Source organism: Pygoscelis adeliae, unplaced genomic scaffold (assembly GCF_000699105.1).
Source record: "Pygoscelis adeliae isolate BGI_AS28 unplaced genomic scaffold, ASM69910v1 Scaffold67, whole genome shotgun sequence".
Lineage (NCBI taxonomy): Eukaryota > Metazoa > Chordata > Aves > Sphenisciformes > Spheniscidae > Pygoscelis > Pygoscelis adeliae.
In genome coordinates, this window is record NW_008825271.1 from 8,363,569 (window position 1) to 8,383,505 (window position 19,937).

The following is a 19,937-nucleotide window of genomic DNA, read 5'->3' on the forward strand; positions in this document are numbered from 1 at the left end:
ACACAGTACTTTTTCTTTAGTGTTTTTTTAACATATTTGTTGCAAAGTGTGAACACAAAGGGACAAGCTGAAATAGGTATCTGGCAGGCTCTTCTCCAGCACGTGCTGCTGAAAGCCACAAGTACTACTGCAGTTGTTAAAAATCTGTTCTTTTGATGCAGAAGGGTGAGGGACTCCTCCAGCCCCGGCCCAGCTCTGCCCTGCCCGGCCACAGGCAGTACTTTAAAACACTCCTGCAACAAAACAGCCCTAAAAATCAGAGGCAGCTACAGTCCGGGGAAGTTCAAAATGGGATATGTCCTATTTAAAATGTAGAGAGCTACTAAATATGACAACCATCTGATGTATGAAAATTATTCACAACCAAAAACAGACAGTCTGGAAATAGCTGGGATGACTTCATTTAGACAGAATTACCCAAATCTGTTTCTAATATACACAGTACACATAATAAATTTTTACAATATGACAAGGAAAACAAACTTAATAAAAGTTCCTGATCTTTTGTTACACAAGCAAGCTATAGCCCCGCTATGTTTATAATATTTTGCCCATGATATCACAGCTAAGTAACAAAAGCTAAGCAACACAAAAAACAGTTACTAGGTATGACTTCACCTCGCGACTCCCGTAACGACGTCGCCGCGCACATCACCCCAGCGTCCCACCTTCCCCAACCCACATCCCGCGCTCGACTAGCACTCGCCGTGTCGCTTTTGACTAATAGTTTCCTTCTCTCCTTCTCCCAGGCACCCTTTGACTTGGGAAGCTGCGGATCTCTATGACGAGAGTTTGTTTTTTGACGACGACACCAGGACTCATCTGAACGGTAAGAGATTTTTAGCCTGTTTCCTTCACTCCTGGTTATTTGACAAGTGCTTGAAAACCCTGTTATAAACAATCTCTGTAGGAAAACAGATGATGTCTTACGATCACAGAAGGTAATTTTTTCAAGAACCCAACTTTCTGAGCATTTCCCAGATGCACCGCGTCAATCTTCCTGCGTTTGACTATCTCAGCTGGTTTTCCAGCCCGGGCGTCGCGCCAGGCGGGCCGGACTGCCCCTCATTGTCACTTCTGTTCGATGGCACTTGCACCCACTGCTGTTATTCCAGGCTGCAGGAAATTTTCTAACCACTGGACAGGCTCCAGCGTTGCGCACTAATAAGTTGCAGATTGCAGCACTCGAAGTGTGTGTGTGTGTGTGTGTGTGTGCGCACGTGTGTTGATAAATCACAAAGAATACTAGCTGGGGGGCGCAGGGAAACAGTAGTTCAAAAATGCTGCCTACTCAAATTGACAGAAAAGTGACCCCTGCACTTCATCAGAAATTCCTGCAGACTGACAAAATAAAGGAGTTTGCTTTTATCACACACAGTAAGACTCATATGGAAAAATGGAAACACTACATCACTCGACCTTAGGTTGCCCCCTTTTCAACCACAGATGAATATTATGTATAAAAATTGTAAATCAATTTGAGATGAATTAAAGGAGATTCTCTTTTTCTGTATTAAAGGTAATACCTTTTAATCTCTATATTTATTTTGTAATGTCAAGTAAATGAGAAAGACTTAATTTCCGTAATGAATTTTGTTACTCTTAAGTCTATTTAGCATCTCTGCATGGTGTTCACTTAATTTCCTACACTTTGCTTGCATCAGGAAATAATGAGCAAGCATCACTTACCCAACACTGAGTCACAAATATTTGCCTACATTAACACAGCATTAAAAGCCATTTTAAACAACTTAAGGAAATTGTGCTAGCCTTTGAACCGTGATTCACTACTATGAGAAATTAAGAAACTTTTCCTCTTCTGAAGGCAAAAATCAGCTGCCGCAACCTCCTTGTAATATCATCAGGTCCTAGAGCAAACTTCCCTCTCACAGATCCCCACACAATAGATTTCCTTGCTTAATGAAACTACTTCTGAAATTTTCCTACGCTCAGTGTTGGGTACTTTGAAATTTCAATCTTTTCACATCCTTGAACTCTCATCAACATTTTTTTCCAGACTGTGTCAATAAAATTGATCACTTGCAGTTCTGAACTCTGTTCTGCACATGGAAATAAAACAATTTGTTTTAAAGTATTTTCTGAAGAAAGCAGAACTTGGCAATCATATCTGCAAGATCAAAAAAAAAAAAAAAAAAAGGAAAGAAGGACAAGCCAAGCAAGCCAGCCTTCCCCACAAAAAGCCAAACAAAAAGAAATCTCTCCAGCAAACAAAAGAGAAGCAACATCCTGATTTTATCACGGCAGCAACACGAGCTAAGTTCCTGACATACACATCATCAACCTCACCGTTGTTCTCCTGATTGATATATCTCCCCGTCGGATGTGAACGATCTTTGCGGATCATAAATATGTTCATTAATTTGTTATCAATTCTAGCTCGCTGTACTTAAACCGCCCCGTACCATGACTCAAGAGTGCCTCGACAGCGCTGGTGTAATCACACACGTAAGGACCCCTGACTACCCGGTTGTTGAGATGCCTCATACCTACAACCGATCTGTTGCTTTTACAAGTTTAATCTCGGTATTAAGGAGCCGATTGTGGAACCATGTCGCTGTAACATCTTCAACCCAGCTGTACATCATATAAACCGCTATAGGAGGGGGCAGTCTCCCATGATTCCTAGCAGCAGTGCATACCTTTAACTCCCTCATCTGTAATACTACAAAATACCGCTCTCATTTCTTCCCAAGCACAAGTGGACTACCAGCAAGTGTCCAACAGTGTTATTCCTAATTACCTTTTTTTCACTCTTGATCCTGTGGCGCTCATAATTAGTTACCTGGGGCTGCAATCCAATTTGAAGTGATGACAAGAAAGTGATCCATGAAAAAGTAATAAGTTAAATCCAATTTCAGCCTTCCTCTAATTAAATGCACATGGAACTAATGACTCAAACCCTACCATTTCAGTGATAATGGTAATTAGCAAGGTGGGAGTCACTCTCTTTTTTCAACACTGTAGGTGTAAACCACAAGGTAAAATGGCAGGAGCACTCTTAATTACATGTGTCATTTTGTCAGCAATTTACACATCTCTGACCAGTCAGGAAGGTTTCATTTGTCTCCCCCTTCCCCCAGGTGGGTAACACACGGCCAGACTCGGGCACAGCCAGCCCCACGGCCCCGCTCCCAACCTGCTCAGAAATCACTTTTTTTTTTTAAAAAAAACGACTCTCTAAATGTTTAATGTCAAAGCAGAAAACCTGCTAGAAAATTATACTCGGGGTGCTCTAACAAGACACGGGGCTGGAAATGAGGGATCCTGCTTCTACTTCCAGTTTTGCCCCTCAGGACCGACTTCTTTCCAGCATGCAGATGTCAAACTCCCAAACAGGGCGGCGGGAGCCACGCGCCTGAATGCCACTGAAGATCTGCAGCTCTCTGACCTTGGGCGAGTCACTTAATCTCTCTCTGCTGGGGTTTACAGGGCTATAAAATGAGAATAATCATATTTGCTGACAGTACCTCACACTGCCAGCTCTCCCAATATATTGGTATTTTCCTCGAAGCCGCGGTTTTTTGGGATCGTGTAATTACAGGACAATCATAGACTTCTCTCAAGAAAAACAACTGCATTTATCACCTTTCTGCTCAGTCTGAAAAGCCGGAAAAACTGAATACTAAAGGTTTTAAAAAAAATATAAAAGGGCAGCAAAAAAAGGCCCACAGGTTTCACTGAAAAAAACCCCTGAGTATCAGAATTTTCAAGCTGATCGTGTAACTTTGAGGACCTGACTCAGATTTTGTTCTGTTTGTGGGGTGGATGATATTTGCAGTTCACAGGCACATTCCAAGAACTGACTAACACCTATAATTGGGCTTAGGGATGAAAAATAAAAGAGCTACGGGTCTTTTGGTAGAAACCAGCAAAACTCAACTTTCCTTTATTTCCAAAGTCCAAAATAAAAAAATGAAGGATTCAAGTGAAATTTTCATAAGTAAACTATTTAAACTCTGCAGAAGTGAGCTGGTGGCAAAATTCCCATTGGCTTGACTGAGGCCAAATTCAGATCAGCTCCCATGTGTAGGAGTGGAACAGAGAGATACTCATACAAATAGAATAAATACACTTGCAAATTTATTTCCCTTCCCAAATTATCTGCCGAGACATAATTTCTCTACCAGTTGTTAAATTTACCGCTGTGTAAAAAAGGCACACTGCGTGTAAAACCTGAGGCTACGTAACCTGGTACTTGTGTGCTCCAAGCGAAACAGAGAATACCCTTCCCCTTCACCTTTCAGCGTTTATTATGTTGTCGAGCTAATGATTTCTAATTTCATAGAAAACAATAATAATTGCCCCCAACATCAAGCTACAGTGATTTTTTCCTCTTGCCCTCTTCTATTTCTCAAGATACTGGAAAGAAATATTAAGATAATATAGCATGCAAATTAAATTCTACAAAAGCCCTGCCAAAAGCTGCTTTAAAAAGCAGCGGTATGCAAAGGCGAGGACAGCTCTGTCCTCTCAGCCTCCCCCAGTCTCACCCCGAAAATCTAAACCAAACCCAAATTCTTTTCTTGGCCGTGACTTAAAGGGAAGATTGATTTTCTGTTTTGTCAACCAAAAACAAAAGTTTCCATCTTAGTAATTTCGTTATTTCTTCTCTCCAAACACACGCAGGTTAACTATCATATAACAAATCTCATTTAATCACATAAAAAAGTCAAGTGATGGGTTTCGATTGCAAGATACTGACTTGGACGTCCTAGATCTGTTTTCAGTCCAGTATCCAACTTTCAGCTCAATGCAACACACAACATTTACGTCTTTAAAAAAAATTGTATTTTTAGTATTGCCAAAACACACATGCACTTTTACTTTCTTGGGAGAAAATGTGTCTCTTGATTTGTTTCCAATCTGTGTGCTCTTGCCAGCAACTAAAATGCTTGAAGAACCAAAATGAATAATCGTTAAGAGCATCAGCAATTAAAGCTGCAAATTTTAATCAATAATACAAAGATATGTTTATCTTGGCCAGGAAAAACGTGCACATTTTGAAAATCCCAAGCATACCTGACCTGTTAAATTATTTGTTTCACAGACTCAAGGAAATCCAATGTCTATGGCAAATATATTATCAAACATGCTTTAGGTCTTTTTCACTTCCAGTAATTTTTGTGGGGCTGATATTTTTTATATTCTTTTCCCAACTGCTGGTTACTAAATTCATTCCTTAACTTGCAATTTTCTTTTTTTTTTTGTGTCATCAGGCTGTGAAACCGGAGGTCACTGCCAAATATAAAGCACGGCAGTGTGAGATAGGCTCAAAATGTGAGTCATCGTGTATTCGGAGATTTATTTTTTTTCAACTATCAGCCGAGCACATCTCCACTCCTGTGTCCAAGTTCTTATACACTAACTATCTCAAAATTTGCGAAAAGCAGGTCTCCAGGTAGAGTTATCAAGGTCAAAAGACCCCAAAGACATCGCTGGAGCCCATTGTCATGTAAACGCTATTGAAGGCACCATGCCCCAGCGTGGCCACGGGATGCCGGGATATATTTAAGTACCGTGGCTATTTGATCAGTGAATAAAGAAGGAATATAGGAAACTATACACGAGGCGATAACAGATTAGCTACACAGCATATAGTAGATTAATTTTCCGCATCTGTTTGTGGCAGTGGGGTTTACACGACAAAGCCTGCCAGCCAGCATTAAAGTGCTGAGCCCCAGACGGAGGGAGCTCTTCCAGCCCCGCGTGGGACCACGCCAGCCCCCGCTCCCGGGACAGGCAGGGCCATGGAGCATCTTATTAGGAGAACCAGCACCCCGGGCGAACCCCCTCCCGCTGTTTCATGCAAACACAGCTCCCCAGCACTCGTGCTAAGGGAGCTTTTCGCCAGTGCCCTCGCCGCGCACAGCAGAGGTAAGCAATGCCTATGGTATTCTTGTTACGCACAAAGTCTGTTTGTCAGGAAAAAAATAGGTAACTGCTAACCACTGTGGCTATCCAATGAGACATCTATATTTATAAACTAAGTGCAAAGAAGACTCGGTTCGTTATTTAAGCAAACTTTTCAAAAATGGGCGCATTTGCACCACCCTCGACATTTATTCTATGTACTGCCAGCGACGGGTATTGCCTCGTCAGTGCGGCGCCATCCACTTCAGGGGGTGTGGGTGCTTGCGTGGGTGCAGTTTTACTCAAAAACTCTACCCCCAGCGCCACCATTTCCTTTCAGCAACAGATTTTCATTGCAGGGATGCACTCAACAGATTTTCATTGCAGGGATGCACTCGGGGTCTGTTACTTTCAGGAGGACTTCCAGTATGTTTAAGACCGCAACAGCAGGAGGAGTGAGGAGGGGCAAAAAAAAAAAAAGACTGGGCAGTCATTTGAATCAGTGAGTGACAGGCTGGGCCAGCTCTCTGTATACATTAATAAATTAGAATTTTAATTGTGTCTCTGCCTGCAGGAGCTGCTCCAGTACTTTAATACATACCAACAATTGGCTATGTTATGGAATCCGCGATGTGGCCTTCACTGTTGACCTCTGCAACACAATTCCCAGTCTGACTACGGAAACTGTTTGGTTTGATCCTTTCAACTTATTTGAATCCTGACAAATAAGCTCACAGCTGAAAGGTCAACACAGTCATATTTCATCCTCTGGAGCTATTCTTAAGACATCTGCACAACAAAGCACTTCTTTTAGTACCTGACACTGGACCTAGCCAGCACAATCTCTCATTAAAAATGTCCCCAGTGGAAGAGTCTATTAAAAGGCATATGGATCAGCTATAGATTTACCAAATAAAATATTTTTGAAAGCGTTAATGTAACGCTTTGGATTATGGCGCTCTACACTGCCAATAAAATGTATATTTGCCCAATGACAAAATGCTTCATATTTTCCAAAAGAATAATAGCTCGGCTATAAAGTGCAAGGTGTTGTCCAGCAGCCTGAGCACGGTGGTGGGAGCCAGGAACTCATGAATCTTAATCCTACCTCTAAACCCAATTCCCTCTGTGATCCTAAGCAAGTCACTTAACCTGCTTCCCTCAGTTTCCCAGTCCAGAACTGGGATAATGCTACTTACTTATCAGACTTTCCTTCTGGGGATGTTTTGGAGATTAGTATTTGTAAAATGCTTTGAAGATGAAATCACTGCACGAAAGCTAGAAGTTGTCCACGCTGGGCCAAGGGCTGCAGCTAATAGCTATTCCTCGCTCAGGCAAAACTCCCCTTGAAATCCCCGTCAGCTTTATTTGGGTAAGAACTGCAGGATCGGGTCCTCTCACTTTACTGTCAAGGCCTTTAGTGATGTTGGCTTTACCTTCCATATTCTACTACATATTTAAAGAGTCTAGGATCCGTATTTTTGGAGGAAAATAATCTGAAGCACATATAAAAGGCAAGAGAAGCAGCAATGCTGTCAGGGAACTCACGGTGATAGTATATCAAACTAAAAAAAAATTAGAAAGAGCAAAACAGACATGAGTTTGACAACGTGCTATGACAACAAGCGGGAAAAAAAAAAAAGGAAAGAATTTGGGGCTACAGAGGCTGAAGCATCAGATATAGAAGAGCGAGATAAGATAAATGTCCCAGCTACAGGGCTTTGTGCGACTGCAGCTGAACTGCTGTATTCAGTACCTTATTATCAAAAATACAGTGACATGCTGCAATTGCAAAGAGAGCAATAATAAAAGCAATAACCAGCTGCAAACCAGCAAAGTGGTCAAGGGTCTGGAAGTGCCGGTTTACGAAATACATAAAGAACTAGATACATATAATTTGCCAAAACTGGCAAGTACATGTTGGTATCTCAGATGTTTGAGGAGTGTGAACACGAGGCAAGGCAAGGGACTGACTCAGTATTTATACAAGCAGTATTACTTGGAGCAAGAGGATGGAATTAAAGTGGAAAGTTCCTGAGTGTGTGCTTTGTTATGGAAAACCGTCTGAAGGAAAATAATAGCAGTCCCACCACCACTTGGAATTTCTAACACTAGAATAGCAAAAAAAAAAAAAAAAAAGTGATACATGACCTAATAGGTCTTTCTTGTCTTTAACTCCCGTGATTTATCCCGCAAGACTAGCAGAATGTACTCCAAAGCCGCACATGTGTGCATACATCTTCGGTTTGGGAATGCTGTATCGGTTTTAGCTTTCTGAATTCGTAACAGCACAAAGCCCAATAATATTTAGATTTTATTTCTGAAGATGTCCATAAATCAGCAGACAATAAAAGGGGAAAAAACACACCGATGATATGATATCCTAGTATTTCCCAATATCCTTGACACAGCAAATCAACGGTTTGAGTGAACACAGCCTACAAACGGAACAGCCATCAAACAGAAATGTTAATGCAAGTCTCCTATGCACGCTGACACGGTAACAAAAGCTATTCCATTTTGTCATGATCCAACCCTACCAGATGCTAATAGAAGTACACGCTCACGATCTGTAAACACGCTGTGGGTGTGATTTTCAGGAGCACCTAGCACCGGTCCTCATGCCGCAGCCGCTCTGTGGACTTCACTGGGAGGAAGCTCCTGAAGGTCCCATCCCAACGTTCACAAGTAAGACGCATTTATTCAGCTTTTACAAGCCCCAGCCCCTCACGGAGACACACAGGCTCCCCTTACCTGAAGGGCCGGCTGTTTGTCATTCCTCTTCGGAGACTTTAATCCACTAACTTGTTGCTGCTGCTGCTGCTGCTGTTGCTGCTGCTGCTGTTGTTGCAGTAGAAGCTGCCGTGCCACCTGGAGAGCCTGTGAGGAAAGAGGTTTGAAAACTGAGTTTACAGCAGACAGGGTGTGGGGAGCTACACGCACGGCATAGGGTCAAGGCACCCCTTGGTCACGGAGGGGTCCGCTCCACTCCCGAAGCACCCCCACCGAGGAAAGCGGTGGCTTCCACAAAAAAAAAACTCAGCATTTGCACGCAATGGGGCGATATCCCACCACTGGATTTCCCATTTTGACTATGGAGAAAAACAGCAGCAGCTGATGTTCAGCTCCTGTGGGGGACCTCGAGTAACTGCAGGAATCCCGGTGGTAAGCACCATACGGTTGTTTTTATCCCCCGCCTGGAGCGGCTCATACCCTTCTTTGCTACCGGGCAGGCTCACGTGCTAATGGCTTTCATGCTCCTCTCCTCCAGCAGGTCAGGTCTGGTGTACAGAAGAGGGCAGTCATATATCACTGTCTGCTCTCCTGAGCACCAGAGAAAGTCAGGGAAGGTTCTGGAAGGCTATGGTGGGAGAAAGAGGAAAGCCAGTGGCAGGCGGAGCTGTGCCTAGTCCCCCGAGGTACCATGCTAAAGGCTGAGGAAGCTGCGAGGAGCTGGAGTGAATGCAATGAAAAGCAGGGACTGCATCTCACACCCCCAAAATCACTAAGCGCTTGTGACGGACCAGTGGTGGGGACTCGGACGGGAGGGGCAGAGCAGCAAAAGGACAGTGCGGCTTCACGGGACGGCGGGGCGAGGGACATGATCCCAAAAGCATGAGCAGAGAATCACATGGTGGGGGATTATTGCAAAATTTTGTGGAAAGTAACGGAAAAGCATCCCTGGACACTGGAGCCGGCCCCTCTGCGAGGCACGATTTCTCCATCAGGTGGGGAAAAGAAAGCAAGAGGAGATGAAACATGGGGGAAAGCAGGACAAGGAGCATGTCCCTGCCCCGGCTCCCTCCCGGCCCCCCAGCCAGGGGGCCGCAAGGATAATCCCTGCAAGATGGGCTGTGGCACAGCTGAGGCTCCGCTGGTGAGACCCAAGCCCGCTGCTCCCGGGGGATTCACCAGCACCGGACTCGGGCTTTCTTGGTCTCCTTGGAGACGTTCAGTACATGTGTAGGTGGAAAAGTGGGAAGGCTGAAGACTTCATTAATGTAAAACAAGAAAAATAGTCCCTTTGCAAGATGCCTACACGGAAGGAGGGAAAAAGCCTTCCCCACTCCTACTGTGTGTGCTCTCTGAGTGATTTAATTAATACCTATTTAATTAAGGAGTCAGATACGCTTCGGGTTTCACTTGCTCCTCCAAGTTGCAAAGTGTTTCACCTCAGCGCAGAACCGCTGGGAAAGGTTTGACACCAAGGACTGCAAACTTGGATCCGCCCCCCCCCAGTAAAACCTTGTTATTTTATGGCCTAGACCCATCTTTTCACTTTCGAAGGGACATTCAGCAGCCCAGGGGGCTGAAGAACCACCCCTGCCAGCCAGCAGGCCAGGACAAGCGGGGAGGAGAGACCTTACCGCACTCTGGCAATGAGCCCTCCTTTCAAATTTAATAACAAGTCTCCACTGGATCAGAAAAACTCTTTAAGGGTGGATGCGATTTCCAATAGAGCTTGGCGCAACGAAGGCAAAATCAGATTTTGCATTTCAAGCTGGTCGGAGCTCAGCGCACCCGCAGCATCTCTAAAATGGTCCATGTCCCCACGAGGGGTGCGAGGAGCTGCCGGGCACAGGCACACCCCAGAGCGGGCATGCATCTGTGCTCCCACACACACAACCATCCCCACCGTCAGTTCAGCGTCAAGAACCAGAAGACCCTACAGCCTACCAAGTAATACAATGCAACAAAGGAAACCTTTATGCAGAAGTGCCAAGTATGGTTAAAAAAAAGTTATTTTTATTGAATTAGCTTATTTAGCTGTTAAAGCATCTTCAAGGGTGGGCAGAGGCAGCAGAAATAAAACCTACAAGACTTAAGGGGATGGGCAACAAATAACTCACCTACTTAACAGGGGTGTTGTATGGCTTATTTAATTAATGAATACTTGTAAAGCACTCTGAGTTGCTCAGACAAGAAGCGCTATACAGTACAAGCGCAACATATTATTATATATTATTAAGACTGGCTCTGCAGAAGAATAATTCCAGGTAAATGTGCAATCAAATGATCATTTTAGTTCCCAGCAATTAGATTCAATAGGCCAAAAAAAACACAGAAGCCTTTCTTTAATCATACACTAAACAATCAGAACATCCCTAACCTTTCAAGCTACAGCCTTTTTGAATAAAACATCATCAACTTATAGATATTATTCCAAAAAGAACCAGTCACCATATGTGTTGTCTCTTTGAAATACAGTTGCTATAGCAGACCCTGCATGCATTTCATGTGATATGATCATATTCTATCCGTTCTGGCAGCTGAGAGGTTGCACAACTAAAATTGGCTGCCAGAAATTTTTGAAGATTCCCAGAACAAGTAGCCGTGCAAGAAATGCCTGCTTTCTACTCGAGCTGGCCATGAAGCTCTGTGCAGCTTGGCAGGGTGGCCGCTGCCACCACGAGCCCTTACCACGGTTGACCCCACGCTGATGAAGATCTCTGCCCTCGGGGCCAGGCTCGCAATGGCAAGGCTCTGATAGAGCAAAGCCAGAGCTCTGTCCCTGCTCCAGTCCCACCTGCACGGCACCCACATCCCCGCACACCCACCCTTGTGCGGGCTCTCCACTCGAGGTGACAGCTACACCACCCTGCTCCATGTCCGGCTGGCACTTGTCCTGGCGCTGAGACCTGGTGGGACCAGCAACGGCGAGAGGGAGGGACCAGCACGGAGGGTGGAGCAGCGGGGGAAGGAAAGGATTAAAAAGAATGAGAGTTAACGAATGAGTTGGCTGGAGGGAGCATCACGGATACAAGGAGCCGGGATGGACGGGAACAGCAAAGGGAAAAACACGGAGGGGCAGGCGCGGGGGGGATGGTGGCAAGCTGACAGCTCAGGGGATTGCGGCTTAATTTCCCCGCTCTCTTCTCTCAAGATTTCGGTCTTCCGCTTATAAATAACTGACAGCAATAAAAGCTAAGCATCAGATGAGCTTGGGTTTAAGATGTGGAAGGTTGTTTATAGCTCAGATCTGGTTCTTACTGAACATCTGCATCAAGTAGCTACTGTGTCCTTGGTGGTACGGTGAACCCAGGGATCCCAAGTCCCTTGCCTTTCTGCGTTTCCCCGCTCGGTCCTTCCTCCCTCCCACCCTGGACCAAGCACTACCCCTGCCATTTCAGTCTCATCCGCGCTCCTTACACACGACGGGATGTGTAGAAAAAAGATGGCTAGCTCAGTCTGGGAAGCATCAGCCCTCTTTCCTCTTACATGCAAAGCATTTCGAGCCCATTTGGAGTGCCTTCATGAAATTAATTTGCCGATGTGGGTTGAAGCCCAGTGGACACCTGCCCTCATTAGGCGAGCACATCCCATTTAATCCAAGCCGACAAGCGCCGCACCTCTACCCCCTTCTCTGGTTCCACGCAGCAACCGCTCCTGCGTGGAGCCCATCGCTGGATGCCGGCGTGGGAGCCCTACTGAGGCTGCCGATGCTGCGCAGCGCTCAAGCGAGGATAGACAGGGAAGTTAATCTGAGAGTGAAGTCAGTCCCACAACCTTCATCAGCACGGAGATTCGCAAGCAGGCCTGTACATTAATAAAGCTTCCTGTGGGAGTAGATGTTGCCTTTGATTTGCATGTGAATTCAATGCTAGTGAGAAGTGCCAGACTGTCAGACATGGAGACAAAAGTCTCTTATCTTTCCAAAAGCTTCTGTAGCAGTTTCCCCACATTTCCTTAATCATCTGCCTTGTCCTCAACTTACTGAACAGGCAGTAGAGAGTAAAGCTGGACTCGGTTCAACTCCTGCTGCTGCCAAGTCCTGAAACAAGGGTGCCAGGACTGTTTACTGCTAGCCAACAGCTCTGCTAACGTGGCCCTCTCCTCACGAGCGGGTGCTCTGACATCTCCAAGCTCTTTTCACACATTCCTCCCCACTGCCATAGTTACATCCTAAATCTCCACCACGTGCTTGCACTTCTCCAAGTGAACAATTGCCGGGGGCTGCGGTAAACCATGTCGTGTTTGTGCATCCAGGCAACGGCGTGCTCCTTCATGGGATCAGCAGGTAGAGACGCCAAGAGCCCCCGAAACCACAGATGTGCTTCAGATATCTGGGCCCGTGATTACCAGCAGCCATGTTATGTGCCACCTATCTGCGCTGCTCGAAGAGCCTGCAAGCCTGGACGTGGCTGCTTGGGACAACTAGACCCAGATGCCAATCGTGGCCCCCAGCAGCTGATCGCACAGCATCGGCAATCAAATGCCGATTTTTGGTATGCACCAAAATACAAATAGGAAATCTTCCCACTCACTGAAGGAAGAGAAAGAAAAGCATCCCCTAGCAACTGCATCTTCTGAGTGCCATGGTTTTTGGTCACTATCAACAGGGATTTGAAAGGACATCAGCAAAAGGCTCACTACCAACCGAGTCATCTTGATTCTGCTCGGTGCTACACCTAAATGCAAGATACAGTAAATGAACTCCCAAGCTATTTTCTTATCCATTAGGAAACCACCCAGAGATAAGGAGATTTTCTGGCGTAAAACAGAGACCAGTAAAAAGGCAACTGAAATGCTGTACTTTAGAGACATTGCACAAACTTGGAATGATATTTGGGAGCCAACATTGGGTGACACCTAACCTGGGAAAAAATTTAACAGCACATTCACTGTGAGATGAATCAAGCCTGTTTCATTCAAAGATGCCACAGAGTAAGTGGGAAGCCCCACTGAAAATCCCTCTCCCTGTGCTTAGGGAAGTGGCAACCATTTAATGTTTTCCAACTAGTTAAGCACTGGGGGCGGGGGGGGGAGGGAAGTACACATTTGAGATGACCAAGACAATTTTATTGCAAGACAGACAGAACGTGACTTGTTTGCCCAGCTGTTGTTTGCCCGGAACATCCGGCACCATTATCACCCGAGTTACTGTTGTAATTCGACATTTTCACGCAAGTGGCTCAATCTTTTCGGTTTCACCATCCTCTTTGGGCAAGTTCTGCTCCAAGGGTAAAAACGTAGCCCTGCCTCTGACTTCATGTGGCTAGAAACTCCTGATTTGGGAAGGGAGCTGGGGAAGGGAAATACACTGGAAAAAGAGGGTAGAACTTTAAAAATAGAAATGCTGCTTAAATGCCATATACTTGCTTACAGTGTTAGTACATAAGGAAAACAGTAACAGGATCCAGTCCTATGGAGCCTCTTGCTAACTTGTTCCACTGCTGTAGCCAGTACAACAAGGCAGCGACTCTCCAACTGTTTTTCCATCAGCCTATTTCTATTGAAGAAAGAGAGCTCAGGCTCCTCCCTTCCCATCTGCTCCAACTGATATTAATATCAATCAGCTATTAATGAAATATGAAGACCTACAGCTATAATGGGCCTGACTAACGCCAGGAGAAGCTTGTTTCCGCACCTGAGGTTTATCAGGCACGGAAAGACTGACCCAGGGAACTGCAGGACGTATGGCAAGGTATGTACATTGGAGGGTGGGGAGACGAGCGACAGACATGAGGATGCAAAAGAAACCAGCGTCCTGTCTGACTGCCAATTCCCAGGGCAGTTGCGCAGTAATCGGCTGCCTCTGAAATGGAGAAGCATGCACACAGAAGTTGCAAGAAGGGCACAAAACAAAATCCCATGTGTTTTTACAGATTCCTACGGATTTTGGGCCTTTCCAGGTGGACAAAGCTGCCCATCAGGAAAGCAACTTGAGAAAGGAGGAAGGAAGTGTTCCCAGAAATCAGAGATGGTCCACAGCCATCTGAAGTGTCCAAGCAGTAAATCTGGAAAGTTACTCGCCAGCCAACATCATCATCTGTCCGTTATTTTAGTTATGGTCATTAAAAAGCAAAACACGACACAACAAGCAGAGAGAGATGAGACAGAAGATATTTTAAGGGCAAAATCCACTCTTAGAGAAAACAGAATGCTACCCCAGTCCCAGACTCCAGAAGCGAGACCTTCTGTGTTGACCTCCGAGCAATAACAGATAGCTGGATCCTTAGACAGCTAAGACTGCTGCTAAGCTTTCCCCACCGTGTTTTAGGCGAAGCATGGCTTTGCAGCATCAGGCATGCAGTTCTCCCACCATCTATTTTTCCCCAAGTTTCGCAATGGCTTTAGGCACTGGGGGACCGCTCAATTGGCAGCTAAAGGGGTCTCTCCCAGCAGAGGCATGGCCCACCTCTCAGAAGGGTTTCTTGCTTCCATTTAGTCTCGCAAGGCAAGTACCTTTGTTTCTCCCGGGTGGGACGAGGAGGGATTTAGACTCAGCCAGCAATCTCTCTTCTTTCTCAGCTCCCATCTGTCCTCACACCCCGCTCCACTCCACAGCTGCTCCCAGCAGAGCGGCAAGATGCAGCTCACAAGCTCGGAAGCCCGGATGCACCCGAGCTTCAGAGCTGCTTCATGTCTCTCCCACTCCTGCCTCCTCTATCTCCTCTCCTGCGACACCCTCTTCTCCTGGAGCAGCAGATGTAGAGGACCGGTGGTAGGAGGCAGACACATTGGAGGGGAGCCCTGCTGCAGCTCTCCTCCGACAGGCTGAGGAGCCGCACAACGTGTGGAAACCGGCAAGGAGCAGAGCAGTATGCAAAAAGGAAAAAAAAAAAACACATAGTGCAAAGCGACAGCAGTGGGTAGTGCTGTTCCTCTGGGAGGAACAGAACAGGGGGAGGTGAGAAGAACCAACTAGAGAGAATAGGAAAGGAACCAAAATGAAGAGGAGGAATAAAATGTAGAAGATGCAAAAAAGAGAAGCAGATGTTCTTGCAGCACTTATTCCCTCTGACATTCGTACCCAGCTCTTTCATCTTCCTCCAGAACTGGGAAACGAGCTGCTACGTGCTCCCTCCCCGTTCCCACCATCCTGACTCTATGCACCACACATCAAAACGAGCCAAGGCCAAGCGCCCCAACACTGCTCCCTGGCACCGCAGCGGGGAAGCCTGGGGATAAGTACAGGCATGACACGAGGCTCTGCTATGGGACACGGCTAGGATCCAACATAACCTGGTGAAGCAGCCCTGCTGTCCAGCTTCCTCGACAGCCCTGCGTTCAAATCACCCCCATCCCCATCTCACCCTCTATTTCCTTGTTTCATTAAATAATCCTCCTCTATCTACCCCGTACCCAGCTCCACTCCACAGGTGCAGCAGAGAGACGCTGCGAGCCAGGGGAGATGCTGCCGGTTGCCTGTACCCAGCGCCTCGCTCAGCTGCAGCTCCTCTGCAAGGCTGGCTCCATCCAAGGGGCTACCAGCCAGCTCGTCAAAGAGAAGAACTTCATCAACAATCCTTTACTCGAATAAAATGATCAGCTGGCCCTGAAGGCTTTGCTTAGACGCAGCAGACTGATCTAGCCAAGTGACTAATGGGTGATTCCCATCCTGAAAAAAGAGAAGGGACCTGGAGGTCCACATGTACAAACCCCGGCTCACATCCTGTCCCTGATGTGGCGGGGGGCAGGCTTGGAGCAAGGAAGCTGGCAACGTGCCTCACGCTGAAGCATCTCCTAGAACAGTTCCGTCACAAGGAAAGGAGATGAGTCTTTATTTTTCTTCCAGCAGGCTTAGTTTCTTTCCTCTGGAATAGATCCTGGCTATCAGTTGAGGAGATCCCCTCCAGAAAAAGGCGCTGGAAACAGAAACCCTTTCTTCCAAACCCACAGGATGGAGTTGCCTGTGTCCCAGCGCGGCTACGACTTCATCCTCGTGGGTGCTGAGGTTACTTCTGCTGGCAAGAGGACGAGCAGACTCGATGCTCCTGCCCTGCCACCCCGCAGCCCATCCCATGGCTGGCAAGGTCCCTGCCTGCTACCCCAGCTCTGCAGCAGCGAGGACCCAGCCCCACGCAGGGGGACAACGGGGATTTGCCTCCAAAACACCCGATTTTAATTTTGTAATTTATTCATGAATTCCACCAACTAGGGAGGAAAGGTGGTCGAGGTATTTTCTTCAAATACCCAGAGACTCAAGAGGGATGGGAGGGGGCAGGCGGCAAGAGGCAGCAGGGTAGGAGGTCAAACTCGCAAACACCAGAAACCTGCGAGCCCCGAACCAGCCACAACAGTGACAACGGCTACAAAAATCCCGTTCTTGAGGCACAAACGAAATCCTCAGGCGGTTACACTGTAAAAACACCTTCTGTCTCCTCTTTTAAAGAGTCACAGTCAAGACTCATCAAAGCCATTTAAAAAGCATCTGGCAAAAAGTTCCCAAACATTAAAAATGGCTCTCTTTATTTTGGCATGTCAAGATTCACAGCATGTAGCGGTCTGTACCAGCAAGAAAGGAGGGATGGGCCAACACATCCTGGTAAAATGAGAAAGAATACAAATCTTGGCTCCCCATGCAAACTGAACCAGAACTGAACTATGTCTGAGCGATGAAAAAAATCTTATGGGATTTCCAGCTCGTTTCTGTAGGCTCGAGATCAGATTCTGAACTACTGTTTATCCAAAAGTGAACCAGACCTTTGAATATTTGGAGGACTATTCATTGCTGAGCCGCGTTTTTCTTGGATGTCAAAAGCACGGGAAGTTCCCATGTTTTTTAATAAAGAAGAGGAATAAGGTGGGGGGGGGAGAAGGAAGAGTGCCTTTTTGTTGCTACAACATAAATAGTATATTGCATACAGCTGCTTGCGCGCTTCCCTGTGTGGTCAGCAAAACAGGGAACATATTTTAAGCTTGTTTTCCAAAACACCGTATGACAAACTTGCACTCAGAGGCCCATGAAATAAAGCCCCTGACTGTGGACATCTCATCACACGCACCATCGGACGGACGCTCGCTGCTGTTGGGCGAATGGAGGAAGCAAAACATTGGGACAGCCCGAAACATGGGAAACTAATGCTACAAATCACATCTCTGCACTTCAAGCCTATGGCACGACCAAATTTAGAACAGCTTCTAAAAAGCTCAAATTTAAAATCTCTGGTACAGCAAAAATAGGCGAGGTTCAGACGGAGGCGACAAAAATGATGAGAGGCCTCGGCAGATATGAGGAAAGATTGATAAGGGTGGGAGTGTTTAGTTTAGCAAGAGATGAGTAAGAGGGGAGATGATAAAAGTACACAAATTGTGACTCGGTCTGAGAAGGTACATCTGGCGCTATTTGCCATTTCTCATAACGCAAGAGAAAGGGGACATTGAATGAAGTCAGGAAGCAACAACCACCAAAAAAAAAATTAAAGCAGATAAAGGGATTTTTTTTTTTTTCTTTCTTAATACACAACTCATAATTACTCTCTGGAACTTACTGTCACAAGGTATCACCAGTGCCAAGAGCATGGGGAGGATGCAAAGAAAGGATTAGACACTTGCACAGATAGTAATGAGAGCATTTACAGCTACCTTTGGAAAGATAAAAATATAAATCAGGGTACAAATGTTTATGCTTCAGGGCACGAGCCAACCTTTAATCACTGGAGGCTAGGAGGAAACTCTCCCCCATGGACAGGTCCTCTAGCTGTCCTTCACAGGCTTCTGCCGAAGGATCGCAGCCAGGGCTGGAGAGACCCCGTGTCCGACGGGATGCAACCGCTCCGGCCCCTCTGCCTTCTCGGGTACCTCCATCCCGCACCACTGACCCCAAACCCCATTCCCCAGCCCATCCCAAGCCCCCTCGACCCTCGGGGGGCCGCCGGACACGGGGCGGCTGGCCACGTCCCCCAGCCCAGCCCCTGCCCGCGTCACCTGGCCCCAAGCCGCTCATTTCCTCTTTCTTCTTTGCACCACATTTAAGTTTCAGGTCCTTATTTCACCAGCCCTTCCTCTCCCCGGTATTTCGACTGCCATTTTTTCCTCCCCCAAAACTAAACCCACAGCTTCAGTCCCTGCCACCCATTTGGGCTGACCCCACGGAGCCGGCAGGCGAATCCGGATCCTCCTCCCCGGATCCACCAGCAATGCGCATACTTGAATGCAACTTCAAGATGTCGGGCAAATTTTCCTTTTTTTATCTGAAGCTGTTCCGTAGAGGGAACCTACGTCCCCGAGGAGGAGGATGACCCTCCTGCAGATACGGCACCTGCGGGGCACAGGCAGTCAGGCGCTATTACGGACCGCGGAGCTCATCAACGCGCTGGAACTGACATGCGATTCGGGGAGACAAAGAAAGATTTTGAAAGCAAGTCAGTCTATTAAATTTATACCTACCTGCACAATGTGAAACAAACCACATCTTGGTTTCCTTTCATGTGCATGACAGTCTTAACTTGTTTCTTTTAATCCCATAAAAGCAGCTAAAGCATGCAACATGCTTCCCAGAGATGAGGCAAACCTGTATTTTACTTCCTGACAGCGATTTAGTTTATAGGGCTTTTTTTTTTTTCCAGGGAAGATAATGAGCATTGTCCTAAGCTGGCATTACAAAGGAAATACTACACGCTACATGCTAGACACCTGGCATTTAAAAAAGAATCACATAAATTGACACTGTCTGTAACGGACCAAACACAGCTGCAACCCCTCGCGCTGCGCAGACACCAGTATCGGCGGCACAAAGATCCCAGCAGCACTCTCCAAGGTTTTCCTCAGAAGTCAGCACCCTTCTACAAATTCAAAGTGCCTCTCATTTAGTCAATCGTGCCCCAAGTAGGACCGGGGAGAGGACCGGGGATGTGCTGAGGCAGAAATGACTACGTAATAAATCCAGCAAATCCGAAGGGGTGAGGCAGTAATCCATGGAAACGTTCCACACAAGAGGGGGTTTTAAGTGCCTTTAATTCCCAGCTGCAAACCCAATAAGCTGCCAGAAGGCGGAGACCACTGAACACAAGGGGTTAATGGCCTTGCTAAAGAAAATGATACACATAATTTCCTTTTATCATAAAACAATACGTTTATTATTTTCTGTGTATCTGTTAAAGGGCACGGCCTTCTGAGTGGAAAACAAAACACAGCTCGGTCACATGTTTATTTGCTTCAGCTACTCCCTTTCCCTTCTGATAAATAATCAAACATGCCATCCAGAAAAAACAAAACCAGTGAGCTGGGAAATTTGATGGTCATCAAATAGACTAAGATACCAAGAAAAGCAGCCCACTGTTCCCACAGTGAGTTTTCTGCCCCACACCTACACTAACATCTGAGTAAATAACTTCAGTCAC

The 19,937-nt window shown here is 46.3% G+C and overlaps 1 protein-coding gene across 1 annotated transcript in view; it reads right to left on the bottom strand.

The window, feature by feature from the left end:
• The window catches only part of FOXP1 (forkhead box P1), a 225,644-nt gene that overhangs the window by 103,759 nt on the left and 101,948 nt on the right, over positions 1–19,937 (bottom strand). The window contains exon 3 of the mRNA XM_009329822.1: positions 8,626–8,751. Within this exon, the coding sequence (XP_009328097.1) occupies positions 8,626–8,751 (126 nt within the window). The remainder of the gene's footprint in view (positions 1–8,625; positions 8,752–19,937) is intronic.